Raw genomic sequence first — 19452 nt, 5'->3', positions numbered from 1 at the left:
AACTTAATGCAAGAATATGACAGACATTCTATTGATTATTATGACCTAGGGAAATGACCTGAAAATTACAATTAGTGGTTGACATTGACACATACTTTGAAAAAAAAAAAAAAAAGGGCACACGCTGATTTAATGTAAGTACATACTGATATATGGAGCCATGCCAGGATCCAGCGTTGTAATCATGCTTTCTACCGAATGTTTGGTTTTATCAAGCACAGATTTCACCATAGGATTCCCAGCCACACCCTGCATAAAACAAATCAATGCGTGAATACAAGGTATATTTTTTCTGTGGTGCTGGCAAAGAATATTGAATCAATCATGAATAAACTATGAGTGGAGTCCTGTTGTGGTGTTGTGGGTAAATGCACTGGACTGCAATGTCAGCCTGAACTGCAAGGTCAGTGGTTCAAGCTCACCAGCCACTCCTTGGAAACCCTATAGAGTTGCTATGGGTAGGAAATGACTCAATGTCGCTTAGTGACAACAACAACATACTGTGAATAGTAAATGTACCAGGAACTGTCAGGAGTCCTGGTGTGCCACTACAGAATAAAAACGGGGCTCCTAACAAGATCAGCAACTCAAATTCACCAGCCCCTGATTCCTGGAAACCCCATACAGGGTAAGAATTAAACCAATTTGACAGCACTTAACAACAATGGACTGTCAGAAGAATGAACAAAGCTATCTTGAAAGAACTAAACCCAGACTGATTCTTAGAAGTGAGGATGGCGAGACATCATCTTATTTCACTTACTTTGGACATGTTATTGTTGTTGTTGTTGTTGTTAAGTGCCATCGAGTCGTCATTAGGGGGCACCAATCCTACAGAAGAATATTATGCTTGGAAAAGTATAGGGTCAGTAAAAGAGAAAGATCCTTAATGAGATGAACTGGCACAGTGGCTGCTACAGGAATCTCAAACACAGCAACAATTATGATGGCACAGGACCTGGTAAAATGTCATTCCATTAGACACAGGATCCCTATGAGTCGATGCCTACTCAAATGCACCGAACATCGGTAAGTAACTACAACATTCTTTTTCTTTACTAGATGAATTTTCATGACTTTTATTCTTAAGCAATGAATGCACGAGTATTTGATCATTTAGAAAACTGCTTAAAGTCTACAATTCATCACAGACTAGTCATTCTGTACAATTTTTTTTAAAGTCATAGTAACATCAAATTGCAATAAAAGTTTCTATATACTTACTGTCAATCTCTCTTCTGAACACAAACCAAAAACACTTTATAGACCAGCAGCAATTTGGAGATCACTTTGTGTAATATTGACCTATGATATACTACTGTATATGCATATGTGCACATATGAATGCATACATACAATGGGGATTCAAAATGTTCATGGAAAAACTGAATGAAAAGATACTTGAATCTTTTTCAAACTTTTGAAGCTCCCTCATACTTTTTTTCTACATATATATTTCAATTTACATTAACAATCAGGCAAAAATTCATCCATCAGGGTCCCAAATAAAGGGTGTAGCCAGATGTCTTCACTGGTCTTTACTCTCTTCTCTAATAAAAAATAATATGAATAATAAAACATCTCTTATCCTTCAAAACAATGACCTATTTATTATCTTAACACATGACTTCTGCTACCATTTTCCCCTTGTTTCCTACTTGTCATGCCCCAAATCACCCTTTTCAGCCAGACCTATTAGATTCTTAAAAGTGCTCTACTAGACAAGAGGAGCCAGACTATATTTCTGTCTATACTTTATACTTCCCATGGTAAATCATCACACAGAACAATACCCTTGAGAAAGTATTTCATTAATAGGCAATGATTCCACCTCTCTCAATCTATGATTAGCCTAAGGTGATTTTGAAAAAGAATTTATAACACTGAATAGTAAGATTATCAACCAATCACAAAAAAAGACCTTCTTGTAATTGCTGTGACATACATAATTTTGCAATAGCAAACAAACCAATATATAGTCCTGCTGTGGTGTAGTGGGTTAATGCACCGGACTGCAGAGTCAGTTTAAACCGCAAGGTGTCAGTGGTTCAAGCTCACAAGTCATTCCTAGGAAACCCTGACAGTATTGCTGTGGGCTGGAACTGACTCCATGGCACTCAACAATAACTATATATATGTATGTGTGTGTATGGTATATGTGCATATATGTGTATATGTATATATGTATATATACATGGTGTGTGCATATGGTGGTAGAGGTTTTGTGCTATGGAGTTGGTTCCTACTCACAGCGACCCTGTATAGGGTTTCCAAGGCTACAAATCTTTATGGGAGCAGAAAGCCTCATCTTTCTCCCCTGGAACAGCTGGTAATTTCAAACTGCTGACCTTGAGGTTAGCAGCCCAACTTGTAACTACTACGCTATTGCTGTTGCTCTTAAGTGCCACTGAGTCAGTTCTAACTCATAGCAACCCTATATAGGGTTTCCAAGTAGCAGCTAGTGAGTCCGAACCACCAACCTTGTGGTTCAAATCGACCTTGAGGTCCAGCGTTTTATCCCACAGTGACTCACCAGGACTCCACTACGCTTCTAGAGCTCCTTATATATATGTGTGTGTCTGTATATATACAAACATTTATATATATATATATATTGTTGTTGTTGTTATGTGCCGTGGAGTCAGTTCCAACTCATAGCGACCCTGCACAGGGTTTCCGAGGCTGTTAATCTTTACGGGAGCAGAACGCCTCATCTTTCTCCCGCGGAGCAGCTGGTAGTTTCGAACTGCTGACCTTGTGGTTCACAGCCCGATTCGTAACCACTACACTACCAGAGCTTATATATATACACACACATATGCTTATATGTGTATGTGTGTGTATGTATATTGTTGTTGTTGTTAAGTGCCATCGAGTCGGGTCCGACCCATAGCAACCCTGTACAGGGTTTCCAAGGGTGTAAATCTTTACGGGAGTAGAAAGCCTCATCTTTCTCCCGCGGAGCGGCTGGTAGTTTCGAACCGCTGACCCTAAGGTTCGCAGCCCGATTCGTAACCACTACGCTACTAGAGTTCCTTATAGATATATATATATACACACAATATATAAACACAATATATGTGTATACATATATATATATACAATATATATACACACACACATACACACACAAATGTTTATATATATATATGCATACTCATAGGTATGTATGTTGTTCTCGTCACTAAGTGATGTTGAGTCGGTTCTGACTCATAGTTACCCAGTGTAGAGTTTCCGAGGAGGGGCTGGTAAGTTTGAACCACTCACCTTGCGGCTCTAACTGACTTTGCAATCCTGCATTTATCCTACAGCACCATAACTGAAAAATTTCATTATCTTTTAATTCCGTGTTTCCTGAACTCTTTAAAGCTCCCTCATATATGTATGTGTGTACGCATACATACATGTAGACATGCACATATATTTTTATACATAATACAGCACAGAAGGGGGCACAGTTATGGCTGCTTCTTGGACATAACTAAACACCTCACAGACTTGGGTTTCTGAGTTTGAAGGATAAGAACTATAGGCTCATGGGACAACTCAATCAACTGGCATAATTCATGAGGTTTACTATGTTCTACATACTAATCTGGTGAAGAATGTCTGGGGTCTTAAAGACCTGCTAACAGCTATATTGTTGTTGTTGAGCAGCTATATAAGATAGAATTATTGGTGTCTAGAGCAAAAGACAAAGAAACCAAAGACTCAGGAAAAAAACTAGTCTACAGCACTAGCACGAATCGGGTTGCGAACCACAAGGTCAGCAGTTCAAAACTACCAGCTGCTCTGCGCGAGAAGATGAGGCTTTCTGCTCCCCTAAAGATTTACAGCTTCGGAAACCCTGTTCAGGCTTGCTATGGGTCGGAACCGACTCGACGACACTTAACAACAACAACAACAACAGCACTAATATCTACAAGAACCATGGCCTTATCTACTCTGAGACCACAAAATTAGATGATGCCTCCTGACCACTAGTTTTATTATGATCAGGACACAATTAATGGATCCTGGTAGAATGGAAAAAATTGTGGAAAGGACCCTCAAATTCTTAAAAAATCTAAGACAGGACACACCTAAGACTACTGCCTTCAGATACTCCTTCAATCTTGAGCTGAAACTGTCTCCAGAGGTCATCTTTTACCTAAATAACAGATTGGCTTAGAAAATAACAGAGTATCACCCATGAATACTGTACTTCTATAAAAAATATCAGTTATAATAATTAAGAGTGTGGTATATGAGACCAAAGCAATCAACCATTACTATAAAACAATGATAAGAAGGCAAGGGGTCCGGGACACTTACTGTAAACAAACACACAGGACAAAGATATTATTCATACACTATGGAAAATGTAATTAGTGTCACTGAACATTTTGTACAGAAATCGTTGAACGGGAACCTAATTTGCCATGTAAACTTTCATCAAAAGCACACTATTATTTAAAAAGAAAATAAAAAGGCAGCTTAGGAAAATGCATATTCCTGAAACATAAAGCCCAGAATCCTGGTATGGCACTGTTTAGTAAGCACTCAACCATAAAGTCAGTTTGAACAGCAAGGTTGGCAATTCAAACCTACCAGTATCTCCTTGGAAACCCTATACAGAGTCACTATTGAGTGGGAACTGACTCACACCCACAACAAAATATAGGTGGGAAACTTGGCAGAATGATTCCAAAATCCACTGGCAAATGCAAATAGAAAGACTAGAGAAGAAAAAATGAAGAAAACAAAAATGTGCAAACTTAAAAGGCCACATAGTGGTGGTTATGTGCCACTTAGTCAGTTCCAAGTCATAGCAATACTGTATATGGTTTCCAAGGCTGTAAACCTTTAGGAGAACAAAAAGCCTCATCTTTCTTAGGCAGAACGTCTGGTAGATTCAAACTACCAAATTGTGGCTAGCATACCAGCTCATAATCCACTACACTCCCAGGGCTCCTTGTAAATCCAAATACTGCTATATTTTTAAAAACACCGAGACTTAGAACAGACTTTTGTATCTATTCATTAATGAATATGCTCTGTCACCATCTCAGCACATAGAAAGCTTTCAATAAGTATTAGTGTGATAAATGAACATAGTTACAATAATTAAGACTGTGGTATTAATGCAAGGACAGGTAAAGAAGTGGAAAATACAATCCAGAGAGCGATCTTAAAATACAGATCTTAAAACGCAATCTAGTAACTAAGATAAAGCTGACATAATGAATCACTAATGATATGGAATCCTGGTAAGGTGCTGTAGGATAAGCACTGGACTGCTAACCACATGGTAGGCAATACAAACCCACTAGCTCCTCCTCAGAAACCCTACACAGTGGCCATGAGTCACAACTGACTCAACAGCACTTACCAACAAGGACAAAACGTTGGGTATGATGTTGCAACAATTAGCTGGTTGGAAGAAAATTAAATTGGACTTCTACTTCATGGTAAGGAGCTCAGGCAGCATAGCAGTTACAAATCAGGCTGTAAACCACAAGGTCAGCAGTTCTAAACTACCAGCTGTTCCATGGGAGAAAAGATGTGGCTTTCTGCTCTCATAAAGATTTACAACCTGGAAACCCTGTACAGGGTCGCTATGAGTCGAAACTGACTCCACGGCACATAACCACCACCACCACTTCATGGTAGTGGTGGTAGTTGCATGTCATGAAATCTGTTCTGTTTCATAGTGACCCCACATAGGGTTCCCAAGGTTGTAAATATGTACGGGAACAGAAAGCCTCATCTTTCTTCCAAAGAGTGAATGACAGATTAGAACAGCTGACCTTTCAGTTAGCAGGCCAACTTGTAATCCTCCATGCTGCGAGGGTTCCTTTTCTATTACGTAGTGTACAATAAGATAAATTTCAGCTACATTAAATTTTTAAGTGCAAAAAACAAAACCATTAAAGAATTAGAAGAAAAAATATAAAAAAGTTTTATACATTGTGATACAAAATGTTTTTCAGACTAAAAATAAACAACAAAATAAATGAGGGAAAAGAGTGTAAAAAAAACTTTAAATTAACCAAAAATATACACTAAAATGAAAAAAAAAAAAAATGACAACATACAGTAATATAAATATATTTGATAAATTATGAGCACTTATATAAATTGTTATGGAAATCATCTCAATTTAAAACCAGCAAAAAACTTTAACCAAGAATTCATAAGAGAAAAATACAAATGCCCAAAAATCACAAGAATAAAGATTCAAATTCAGCAGCAAAATAATGTGAATTAAAACAAGGTATTATTTTTTAACCTATCAAATCACAAAAAAAAAAGGTTGTTTTCCAAATTAACTGTCAGTTTTGGCAAAACTACGTCTGTGACAATATATTTTGCTCTAAATCCTATGCAGGGTCATTATGAGTCGGAACCGACTCCACAGCACATCACCAACAACCTTCCTGGAGAGTAGTATGTATCAATAATTTTTAAATGTTTCACTTTCTGAAATGTATCAAGAATTAAAGTTGATTAAGTGGTTACGAATCGGGCTGCTAACCTCAAGGTCAGCAGTTCAAAACTACCAGCCGTTCTTCGGGGAAAGATGAGGCTTTCTGCTCCCATAAAGATTTGCAGCCTCGGAAGCCCTGTGCAGGGTCACTATGAGTCAGAACCGACTCCACAGTACTTAAAAACAACAATAACAGAGATGTAAAAAGATTTGTGAACAAGAGTACTCATCATAGCTTAATTGGTAAGATAGTTGTTACAATTAGAATAAGCCCATAGCTGATGAGTGACATAAAATACGGGAATACATTTAGTGGCATATAGGGCAAAGCAGGTATAATTTTTTTGTAAATCACATTTCCAAAGAGTATTTCATGACTAGGAAGAAGTTCATGAGCAAGGGTTTGTTTTGTTTCTAACAACAAATGACACAAAACAGTGGCCACATATGTCATTATTCCAATTTGGGTTTTATTAAAAATGAGGTACACCTACCCAGATATGAATAAACCAAACTTTGAGAGGAATTACAAAAAATGGGCAATAAAAATGAGGATTACTTTTTCCTTATACCATTTTGAATTGTCAAAATTTTCCTTAATGAACATCTTACTCTTACAATTAAAAAATCAAACCTATTGTTTAAAGTAATTACCTCTTACCTTAATAAAGCCCCAGATTCCACCAGCAGATACTTCTTCCTGACCTCTATCAATTCTAGGGTCTTCTTGTTCCTCTGGAAAAGTAATGGCTGATGGGGCTTCAGTTCCTGGTGCAAGAGATGTCAAGCTGGCTTGCTGAGTAATAGGAGTTGGCAAAATACCTATTTAAGGACAGTAATTTTTAATATGCATAAATTATATCATAAACTATTTCGTACAAAAAGAAACACATGAATAGTTCAACACAGCTTTAATAAATATACACTCAAGCACCTAAAGAGCACTATGAAGCCAAAATGCCACCCAAATCTTAACATAAAAATTAAGCAGATTATAAAACAGCAACTTTCCCTTTTCATAGATTTGCACCAAATGCCCTGAAAGCAAACATAAAAGATACGTTAAAAGTATTTTACATTTGTTCTCTTTAGGACTTAGATATTAATAGCTACAGTTCTGAACTCTTTAATGCATAAAAAATAATTAATGTAGGTACCCAAACCCCTCATAAAAATTTTTTACAATGATTACTGGTATGGCACTATAGGATAACACATTAGAATGCTAGCCATAAGGTTGGCAGTTCAAACACACCAGCCACTCCTTGGGAACCGTACACAGGGTCGTTATGAGTCTGAACCAACTCCGTATCTCATATAGCTAATTTTAACTCAATGAGAAAATCCACATAAATATAAACATGGGAATAATATTATATTATGCAATAAACTTTCTTCATAAAGTTAAGTCAGTAAAGTTGGATTAAGACAAATCCTAACAGTTGCTCCTTTCCTCAATATTAATAGGCAGAAGATGACAAGTATGGAGATGTTATAAATGGTTTCCAATAATCATTCCATGAAAGCAAAAAAAGCACAATATTTTCCATATACAACACACACATGAATAAAATGCCCATAGCATGCATAGGAAGCTAGCCCTTAAGGGATCGTATGCATTGCAAAAAAAAGTATAACACGTTATTTGTGTCAAAACACAATATGTGTAAGTACCTGACAAAAGAAATGACTCAATACCATCAAGTATGATACACAAGAACGTTTTGTGTATTTTGTTGTTGGTAAGTGCTGTTGAGTCAGTTCTGACTCATAGTGGCCCGTGTAGGGTTTCCAAGGAGCAGCTACTGGGTTTGAATTGCCTACCCTGTGGTTAGCAGTCCAGTGCTTATCCTACAGCACCTTACCAGGATTCCATATCGTTAGTGATTCATTATGTCAGCTTTATCTTAGTTACTAGATTGCATTTTAAGATCTGTATTTTAAGATCACTCTCTGGGCTGTATTTTCCACTTCTTTACCTGTCCTTGCATTAATTCCACTAACTGATAAGTAAGCAAAATGTGGTATATTCACACGACATGTTATTGTCAAGTGCCATCAAGTTGGTTCCAACTCACAGCAACCTTGAATAGGGTTTCCAAGGAGGGGCCTGTGGGTTTGCACCACTGACCTTGTTCAAACCAACCTTGCAGTTCAGTGCTTTATCCTACAGATCCCACAAAAAGGAATGAAATAAACGCAGTCCTTGGATTACCTAATTGTGTCTTTGGAATTCTGGTATGGAGCTGTAAGATAAATACTAGACTGAATAATGTACAACAGAACAAAATACTAGAATAATGCACAACACTAAAATAATACACAACAGAACCAAGGACTAGACTGCTAATCACAGGTCGGCATTCCAAACCCACCAACCACTCCTGGGAAAACCCTATACAGGACTGCTGAGTCAGAACTGACCTGAAGGAACTGAAGAATTTGTGTTTTTTAAGAATTTAGTAATTCTAGTCAGTCAGCAGTTCAAATTCACTACCTACTCATTGGGAGAGAAAGATGTGGTGGTCTGCATGCTTTAAGATTATAGCCTTGGAACCTCTATGGAGGCAGTTCTCTCTGTCCTATCAGGTAGCTTTAAGTCCGAATTAGTCCAATAGTAACCAAATTTGGTTGGGGGACTTATAGAGACAGACAGTAGATATTGGTGGCTGCCGAGGGCTAGGAGGATTGGAGGAAAGGGGAGTGTGACTGATAAGGTAAAGAGTTTCTTTTAGGTACAATGAAAGATTCTAAAATTAATTGTAGTGGAACTAAGAGTATAATAAAAACCACTGATTGAATTGTACACTTTACCTTATAAATTATACTTCAACAAAGTGATTATAAGAAAAAACAAAACATAACCTATAGCAGCAGTCAAGAAATCAACCTATGTGTTGCATCAGGCAAATCTGCTGCACAAGACCTCTTTAAAATGCTGAAGAGCAAAGATGTCAGTTTGAGGACTAAGGTGCGCCTGACCTAAGCTATGGTATTTTCAATAACCTCATATACATACAAAAGCTGGACAGTGGATAAGGAAGACCGTAGAAGAACTGATGCATTTGAGCTATGGTGTTGGAGGAGAATACTCCAAATACCGTGGACTGCCAAAAGAACAAACAGATCTGTGTTGGAAGGACAGCCAGCATTTTCTTAGAAGCCAGAATGGCTAGACTTCGTGTCTCTTACTTCAGACATATTGTCAGGAGGGACCTGGGGAAGTCTTTATATCATGCTTGGTAAAGTGGAGGGTCAGCGACAAAGAGGAAGAATCCCAACAAGATGGACAGGCACCGTGGCAGCAGTAATGGGCTCAAGTGTAGCAATGAGTATGAAGTTGATGCAGGACTGTCGTTCTGTTACGCATACGGTTGCTATGAGTCGATACCAACTCAACAGCGCCTAGCAACAAACAACAACAACATAGACATTTAATTCAAAGAACAAAGAACAAGTAAGAATTACCTGTTACTGCAGGTGCAGAAAATGATGGCATCAGGGGTGTCTGGGGGGCTCTTCCTGCATGACCTCTTGTAATGTCATAAGTTGAACCAACAGAAAATCCTGATGTAGGAGGACTTGAAGAGGGAGCAGATAAAAGAGAGGTTGGGGCTGAAGTTGAAGGTGGGAAGTGGGATAAAGGAGGACTACTGAGGCCAGCAGCCGATGACAGAGAACCAAGAGGTGGTACGGACGTAACAAGTGGTGCAGCAGAAGGAACCGGTGAAGGCGGCACAAAAGGTAATGGCGTTGAAGGAGCCACAGGAGGAAAGGGTGGCTGAGGGGTAGAGTATGCGTGGGGTGGCACGGACTGCAGAGAGGATACATCTGGAGAAGAAAATGAACTGGTTGCAGCTAGGAAAAAGAGGGAGGAAGAAAAAAAATCCCACAAAATCAGAATGACTTTTTATTCAGTTTTCAACAATCTCCTAACTCTTTACAAAATTTTCAAAATTAACAGATCATACTCCAAGAATTATTTCTAAAATTTAAACTATACAACAAATATGACACAGTGCAAAATACTTCCAATTCCTATTTAAAGTATATGAAGCAGCTACAGACATTAAGTTATAACACTTCATAAATAGACCTCTGCTTTTTTGGGGGGTGTATGTTTTTATTTGTTTGGGTATTATTTTTAATTAAGCCTTTTGTCTCTGCTGATTTGAACATAAAAACATAAAACTGAAGGCTTTAAAACTTTAGTAAGAAGGCTAATCACCACAAAATCAATAGAAAATTAGACAAAGCTAACAAATGCTTTTTAGTATATTTTTTGTTACTGTATAGTCAACATGAATCGAAAGAACAAGTCTACCTAAAACAAAACAAGTGATGGTTCAGATGGAAAAAAAACGATTTTTCTTCATTCTGATAAAGATTGGAAAAGCTTTAATATACGCATTTTTTCATGTGACGCTGGGGATAGAAAATAATATTCACATATACTCAAAACTGGCTAGATGCTAGACAAGTTCATGTACCTAAAGGAACTGGTGTGGAAGACATAGCGGGAGCAGCCAGCTCAGCAGGATTTGGTGGAGGAGTCCCAGGTGGTGTCGTCTCTATTCCACTCTCTTCCATCATTTTCCTTCAATAACAGTACACTCTAAAAAAGTAAAAATGTAATATTACACCGAAACCAAAAGTGTGCTTTTAATGCTTATAAAAAGAACAAATCAGCTATGAAAAGTGATAATGTGCAAATCGTCTATGACACTTCCACACACATACTTTACAAGTGGGAAATAATTTTATGTTAACAATATAATTAATTATACAATATATTTCTTATGTTCTTGTTATTGTTAAGTGCAGTCGAATCAGTTTTGACCTACAGTAACCTTGTATAGGGTTTCCAAGGAGCAACTGGTGAGCTTGAACTGCCGACCTTGAGGTTCAAACTAATCTTGCAGTACCATGCATTAGCCTATAGCACCATACCAGGACTCCATTATTTCTTATAGCAAGTTACTAATTTCTATCAAAAAGAATGCCTACATTTTATTATATTCAAAAGAAGATAAAATATTTATTATATATTTGAAGACTTTCTCATCCTTCTATAAAGGGTCACTCTACAAGATAAAAAATCAAAATGTGTTTAACTTGATAAACCCATCAATTTCCCACTTTCCAAGCTTCAAAGCCACTGCAATCTAATCAACTCAGACTCCTAACGACTCCACACAGGGTTTCGAAGGCTATAAATCTTTACAGGAGCAGAAAGCCTTTGCTGAGTGAAAAATGTCAAACCCAAAGGGTTATGCTGTTGTTGTTGTAAAAGTGCTGTTCTAACCCACAGCAACCCTGTATACGATTTCTAAGCAGCAGCTGGTGAGCTTGACCCGCCAATCTCACAGTCCAGCTTATTAACCCACAGTATCCCACCAGGACTTCCAAAGGTTATATACTGTATGAAACCAGGAAATGATCAAGATAAAGACATAATCAGTAACTGCCAGAGCTTACTGCAGTATGGCAGTTGGTATAGTGCTGCAGGATGAGCAGACTCAACAGAGCAACAACAAAAAAGAATGCCACTGAAATCCAACTAAATTGTTGAATGTATCACTACTTGGTTCTTTTTTATTGCTGAACAGTTTTCTGCTTAATAGTGTTCCCTTATATATACAGAAAGGAGCTCTGGTAGCGTAGTGGTTACAAATCGGGCTACAAACCTCAAGGTCTGCAGTTCGAAACTACCAGCTGTTCCGTGGGAGAAAGATGAGGTTTTCTGCTCCCATAAAGAATTATAGTCTCGGAAACCCTGTACAGGGTTGCTATGAGTCGGAACTGACTCCATGGCACATAACAACAAAAACATACATACAGATGTGCTACAATGTTAATCCATTCACCTCTTAGGACATTCAGGTTGATTCCAATTTATGACAATTCATTTTTGTGCTTTGAGGAGATTCCTTATTTGTTCTCTGAGATTTCATTGACTAGTGTATGCAGATTGGATCCAAGAGTAGAGTATGAAACAATTCATTAAGGAAGACACAGAAATAGTTCAAATAGGAGGTGATAATATCTTATAAATATTAATTCTCACATGGGGGATCGGAGGTTGCCCCTCCACAGAACAGTTGGCAGTGTCTGGAGAGTTAGGTGTACTACTGGTGTTAGTAGTAGAAGCAAGTTGTTGTTTGTTGTTAAGTGCCATGGAGTTGATTCCAACTCTTAGTGACCATGTACAGGGTTTCCGAGGAGAGGCTGGTAGGGTTGACTGCCGACCTTGTGGTTAGCAGTCCAGTGCTTACCCTACAGTGTCACACCTGTTAATTCTAAAATGCACAGGGTAGTGCTCCAAAGTACAGAAATTGTTATTGTTAAGTGCTGACAAGTCGGTTCCACCCCATAGCGACCCTGTATAGGGTTTCTGAGGAGCAGCTGGTTACCCTGAACCACCGACCTTGTCATTCAAATCAACTCTGCAGTCCAGCGCATTAATCCACAACGCCACAGCAGAACTCCAAGTACAGAATTATCCCTCCTCAAATATAACTAACTACAAAGTCAGTGGTTCAAACAATTAGCCACGCCTTGGAAATCCAACAAAGAACAACAAAAAAATATCAATAGTGCCGAGGTCAAGAAACTTTGGCCTAGAAGATCCCCAATGTGATGGATTGGTCAAGTGGCAGCATCGATGGACTCAAGCGTGGCAACGGTAGTAAGGTTGGCCCAGGATCGGGCAATGTTTCATTCTGCTGTGCATAAGGTCGCTATGGGTTGGTACCGACTCGATGGCACCTAACAACAACAATGAGATTATAGTGAAGATGAAGAAAAGTGGATGAATTCAAGAACTATTTAGGTGATAAGTATCCATCTAGAGTCCTGGTGTGGCACTGTGGGATAAATGCACTGGACCACAAGGTTGTTTGCACGGCAAGGTCGGTGGTTCAAACTCACCAGCTGCTCCTCGGAAACCCTACACAAAGTCGCAATGGGTCGGAAACGACTCGAGGGCACTTAATAAGTGTACCATCTAAAAGCAGAAGAATTGTAGGATGACATCAAGAACATCATACAGGAAGAAAGAAAAAGGTCATTCTAAAAGATGAGGAAGAAAGAAAAAATCAAAATGGATGTCAGAAGAGAGTTAGAAACATGCTCTTGAATGTAGGGAACCTGAAATAACTGGAAGAAATAGATGAAGTAAAAGGTGGACAGAAAATTTCAAAGCGCAGATCACGAAGTGCAGAGTCTAGTATTAAAATTAAATGTGCAAAGACCTAGAGTTAGAAAACCAAAGGGAAGAACATGTACAGCATCACTTAAGCTAAAAGAACTGTGAAAAAATTCAAGCCTCGACTTGCAATACTTTAGGATTATTTGGACAAAACATTAAATATTGAATCAAAAGAAGATGGAAAGAGTCCAGAGTCATAAAGGAAAGGAGGGTAAATTGCTACAATTTAATGAACTCGACCTATACATATGGATGTTGTTGTTGTTAAGTGCCTTAGAGTCGGTTCCGACCCACAGCGACCCTGTACAGGGTTTCCGAGGGTGTAAATCCTTACGGGAGCAGAAAGCCTCATCTTTCTCCCGTGGAGCGGCTGGTAGTTTCAAACCGCTGACCTTAAGGTTGGCAGCCCGATTCGTAACCACTACGCTACCAGAGCTCAGTAGCTCAAAATACCAAGAAAGGGGAGGAGTATTCACATCAAGTATCAATTCTATCTCCTCTGTATACAGGGTAGACAAGAACAGGCAACTTAGATGTTGTTGTTGTTAAGTGCCATAGAGTCGGTTCCGACCCATAGCGACCCTGTATAGGGTTTCCGAGGAGCAGCTGGTGAGCCTGAACCGCCAATCTTGCAGTTCAAACGGGTGTGCAGTCTGGCACATTAACCCAGAGCGCCACACCAGGACTTACACATTGGCTACCTAAAATGAGGGAGCGATAAAGGCACGAAGTGACTGGCTTATAAGGTTTCAAGAGGGAGTTTAGTTTCAGAGTGTGTGTGGGAATATAGAGTCCCCATTGAATAGTTTTCATCTTGTCTAGATGGGTCTGGTAAAAAGAGATAGAGACACGATTCTTAAGATTCAACAGTGAGTAACTGTTATCATGACTAATTGAGACTGTCACAATTTTAACGGTAGAAGTTTTGTAACAAAAACGGGGAAGTAGATAATCTTACATTCCAGGAACTGAGGACACTAGGTCCATCAAGGAAGAAGAGCACAAGCAGAATGCGGGACCCTATCCAGAGACGCAGTGACACCAGAGATGGAGGCAGAGATGGAGAGAGAGAGCAGCTAAGGACTCTAGATTCATGGAAAGAGAGATGGCGGCCAGGAGGTAGACTTGCAGATGTGCCCTTTAGTGGTTTAAATTATTATATATGCCTGAGTGTTTTTAAATTAAAAAAAAAAAAAAAAAAACCTAAAATGAATAGAGAGGGAGACTGTTGACATGGAGGGGATTTTAATCATAGTAATGAAACAAAGCATATGATTTAATGTAAAACTGATGATCTTCCCTGTGAACTTTCACACAAATCACAATAAAAACAAACAAAAAAATACACAGTCCCTGTAACAAAAGAAATGGTTGATGTTCAACCATCTCAAGAGGGAACATATGATCAAGAGCCAATGGTACTAGAGGAAGATGCACAGTGAGCACTGAAGGCATTAGGAAAAAAACAAAGCTCCAGGAATTGATGGGAATACAAATTCAAATCTTTCAACAAACTGATGCAGCACTGGAGGCACTCACTCGTCTATGCCAAGAAATGGAAGACAGTTACGGGGCCAACTAACTGGATGAGATCCATACTGGTGTCCATTTCAAAGACAGATGATCTAACAGAATGTAGAAATCATTGGACAAAATCATTACTATAACAATTAAAATTTTGCTAGAGAGAATTCAAAAATGGCTGCAACAATACATTGACAGAGAATTGTCAGAGGTTCAAGATGAGGACATGGAATGAAGAATATCACTGAAGTTAAATGGATTTTGGCTTGAAGCAGAAAATACCAGAAAGATATTTACCTGTGATTTACTGACTATGCAAAGGATTTTCACTCTGTGGATCACAACAAGCTATGGTCAACACTATGGAGAACACCACTCCAGACACTTAACTGAGTTCATGATGTATATACACAGACCACGAGGCAGTCGTTCAAACAGAACAAGGGGGGCACTGAATGGTTTAAAATTAAGAAAGGTGTGCACCAGGGCTGTATTCTTTCACCATATTTATTCAATCTATATGCAGAGCAAATAATCCAAGAAGCTGGATTATATGGAGAAGAACATGACATCAGGATTGGAGGAAGATTCCTTGACAACCTACGATAAGCAGATGATACAACCTTGTTTGCTGAAAGTCAAGAGGACTTAAAACACTTACTGGTGAAGAACAAAGACCACAGTCTTGATATGGGTTCACCTCAATGTAAAGAAAACAACAATCCTCACCAATGGAGCAATAAATAATATGATAAACGAGAAAAGATGGAAGTTGTCAGAGACTTCATTTTGCTATATCCATCATCAACACTCATGGAAGTGACAGTCAAAAAATCAAACGATGCACTGCATTAAGCAAATCTGCTGCACAAGACCTCTTTAAAATGTTCACGTGGAAAGATGTCAGTTTGAGGATAAAGTGTACCTGACCCAAGCCACGGTATTTCAATAGCCTCATAAGCATTGGACAATAATGAATAAGCAGGACTGTAGAAGAGCTGATGCATTTGAGTTATGGTGTTAAAGAATATTAAAGGTGCATGGACTGTCAGAAGAACAAACAAACCTATGTTGGAAGAAGTACAACCAGAAAGTTCCTTAGAAGTCAAGAGGGACAAACTTTGTCTCTCATATTTGGGATATACTGTTAGAAGGAACCAGTTCCTGGAGGACATTATGCTGGTTAAAGTGGAGACACTGAAAAGAGGAAGGGCCACACCGCCCCCTTCAAGAGATGGTCACCTAACGCAAGAAGTATCCAAGACTTAGTATAAACTATCTATGGGAGCAGAGCGGAGGAAAGAATAGCTTATACAACTGGATGGATATTGGTACCATTCCCTTAACAAGGAACACTAGAAGTGGTCAACGTCTTTGTTTAATGTGGTCTTTTGGGAATGAAGAAGATTATATAGTGTTTAATCTTGAACATGCTGAGCTTAAGGTCCTTGAAACATCCAAGTGCAAATACTGACTTCAACTAGAACTCAGAAACTTCAAGATTTGGTTGTCATCAGTGTATTTATCGACAGACTGAAAGTCATGACTTGAGATAATATGAGTTTAAAGAGAGAATACCAGTAAAGAGAGAAGATGACCTATACCAATACTTGAAAAATGGCCAAGTTGATGAACCTGGAGAGGAAGAGCAGCAGCCAGAAACATAAGAAGTAAATCAGGAGAATGTGATATCCAAAAGTCAGAGAACATCTAAAGACAGGACTGGTCAATAGTACCTAATGCTACAGAGATACAAATAAGTAGATATGAAAACTCCAATGAATTTGGAAAACTTGATGTGAATTTATTGAGAGTTATTTCCATGGAAGGAATGGGGATAGAAAGAAGCCTGCTTGAATTATAATGAAGAGAAGTGAGGCAAATATGCACACTACTTTCAAAAAGTCTCGGCATGAATGCAGATCTATGGCACTAACTAGTGCATATGAGATCCAGCGAAACACACCTTTTAGCTGAGTACTGTCAATACCAAAGGTAGATAATCTGGGACCTCAGGATTTTATTGTTGTTCTTAAATTGTTGTTAAGTGTCATCAAGCCACTACCAACCCTGTATCAGGTTTGAGAGCAGCGGATAGGCGTTTGAACTGCTGACTTTATGGTTAGCCGTCCAGATTTTATCCTACAGTACCATACTGTACTGTATGATAAACTATCCCCATCAAAACTACCTTATCTCTACTTCTTGTTTTTTATTGGTCATTTACATCCCTATTACAGGTGTTACCCTAATTTTTACAGTGGCTGGTGGAAGTCAGATTTAAAGATAACCTAGGTCACTAGCATTAGTAATTTGTTGGCAAAAGAACTTGTAAAATGAACATAACTCATAACATGGGTTGTTTTTGAAAGTTTTACTCTTTGAGAATTGCTTATATAAAATATTGTTGTTGTTGTTAAAGTGCCGTCGAGTCGGTTCTGACTCATAGCAACCCCGAATAGGGTTTCCAAGGCTGTAAATCGGGAGCAGAAAGCTTGACCTTGCGGTTCGCAGCACAATTCGTAACCACTACGATACCAGAGCTCCTTACAATATTGAGGTATGCTTTATTTGTATAAATATAATTGTTACATGCTGTTGAATCAATTCCAATTCAGAGACCCCCATGTGACAGTAGAACTGCCCTCTTGGAGTTTCTAGGCTGTAATGTTTACAGGAATGGACCTCCAGATCTTTTCTCCCAGAGTCACTGGGTGGGGTACAACTTCTGACCTTGCTGTTTCTCCATCAAGACTTTTATAATGTTGGTGGTGGTGGTTATGTGCCGTGGATTCATAGCGACCTTGTATAGGGTTTCAGAGGCTGTACATCTTTATAGGAGCAGAAAGCCTCATCTTTCTCCCATGGAATAGCTGGTAGTTTCAAACTGCTGACCTTGGTTAGCAGCCCATGCCACCAAGTTGGTGCCGACTCATAACGACCCTGTATAGGGTTTCCAAGGAACAGTGGTGGGTTTGAACTGCCGACCTTGTGGTTCAAATCCAGTGCTGATCCTACAGCGCAACACTAGGAGTCCTTCTAGTAAATAACTCTTATGGTAAAAAAAAAAAAAAAAAGACAGAATTGGTATAGTGCTCAAGTTGTGCACAAACGGTTATTGTTGGTCTTTAGTGCCGTCCAGTCAGTTGTGACTGATAGAAACCCTGTATAGGGTTTCCGAGGAGCAGCGGGTGGGTTTGAACTGCTGACTTTGTGATTTTGCAGTCTGGGGAATTAACTTTTTTTTCCTAAAAGGTGGTAAAAATGGTTGGAAAATTGGGCTCAAAATTGCTCTTTAAAATTCCTAGTACCTTGTTTTTTCTGTAAAAATAAGTGGATGACAACTAAATTTGGGATACAAGAATATTAGTGGAATAATGAATGAAGTCTTGATAAACTAGAAAGCGACTCTTAGTATTAAATGCACGAGTGCCAGAATATTGTCTCTACTAATACGATATAGTGAGTGCTCTTTTTATCTCTGCATTCTCAGCTCTTTCCCAAAATAAAATTCATTGTGGCTGTGCAGGAGAAACCTGGATCGCACAAGGTACGTCATCTTCTAAAATAACTACATCAAATGACAAAAAAAACACCACTCTACTGGATCTTCCAAACTCTGCCAATCCAGGGCATGGCTATCTGCAGGAAAGTTTGCGACAGGACCCAAGATCGAACAAAGAGACAAAAGCCCTATAGAGCGGCTTTAGGAACCTATAGGGAAAACTGCTTCACGCTATTTTCCGTCCAGATTTGTTGACTTAGGAGTCACAGGGCGGGAGTGCCCCCCCCCACCCCAAGGCTCTGCCACGTCTCCAGGAGGGCTAGGCCGGACAAAGGTCCACGGGTGCCTGCCACAGATCGTCCTCCTTCCGTCAGTGCGTTACAAAGTTGGGGGCCAGGCGCGCCCACCTCGGTTCCTCGACAGGAACCGAATGTCGAGAGGAGAGTCCAGTAGGAGATCCCCTATTCGCATGCACAGTGCGATCTGCACTGGACTAGCCTAGCTAGTGGTTCCCTGCCCAACCGCGCCCCACAATGCTCCCACAGCCCGCGCACGGCCACCCGTATGCCCCGGGGTCTCGTAGACCACCCTTCGCCGCCTTCGGGCCCCGCCGGTCCGCCCACCTCTCGGTGCGTTCCCTGAAGTGCGGCTTTGACGCTCACATCCAATGCTGCCGCCCTCTCGCACCCACTCCGCTGCCAGGCTGACGCTCACCTGGGGTCCGGAGGAGTGCCTGCGTGGCAA

General features: G+C 39.5%; 1 protein-coding gene across 1 annotated transcript in view; it reads right to left on the bottom strand.

The window, feature by feature from the left end:
• The window catches only part of PRRC1 (proline-rich coiled-coil 1), a 34490-nt gene extending 23408 nt beyond the window's left edge, over window positions 1-11082 (bottom strand). Inside the window, exons 1-4 of the mRNA XM_006870679.1 lie at window positions 10960-11082; window positions 9938-10327; window positions 7131-7291; window positions 147-249 (exon numbers count right to left, since the gene is read on the bottom strand). Of these exons, the coding sequence (XP_006870741.1) occupies window positions 147-249; window positions 7131-7291; window positions 9938-10327; window positions 10960-11062 (757 nt within the window). The 5' untranslated portion in view covers window positions 11063-11082. The remainder of the gene's footprint in view (window positions 1-146; window positions 250-7130; window positions 7292-9937; window positions 10328-10959) is intronic.
• Between the last annotated feature and the right edge of the window lie 8370 nt (window positions 11083-19452).

The sequence above is a fragment of the Chrysochloris asiatica genome, unplaced genomic scaffold (assembly GCF_000296735.1).
Source record: "Chrysochloris asiatica unplaced genomic scaffold, ChrAsi1.0 scaffold00147, whole genome shotgun sequence".
NCBI lineage: Eukaryota > Metazoa > Chordata > Mammalia > Afrosoricida > Chrysochloridae > Chrysochloris > Chrysochloris asiatica.
The sequence above is the reverse complement of the archived record's forward strand: the minus strand, read 5'-3'. Positions and strand labels throughout refer to the sequence as shown.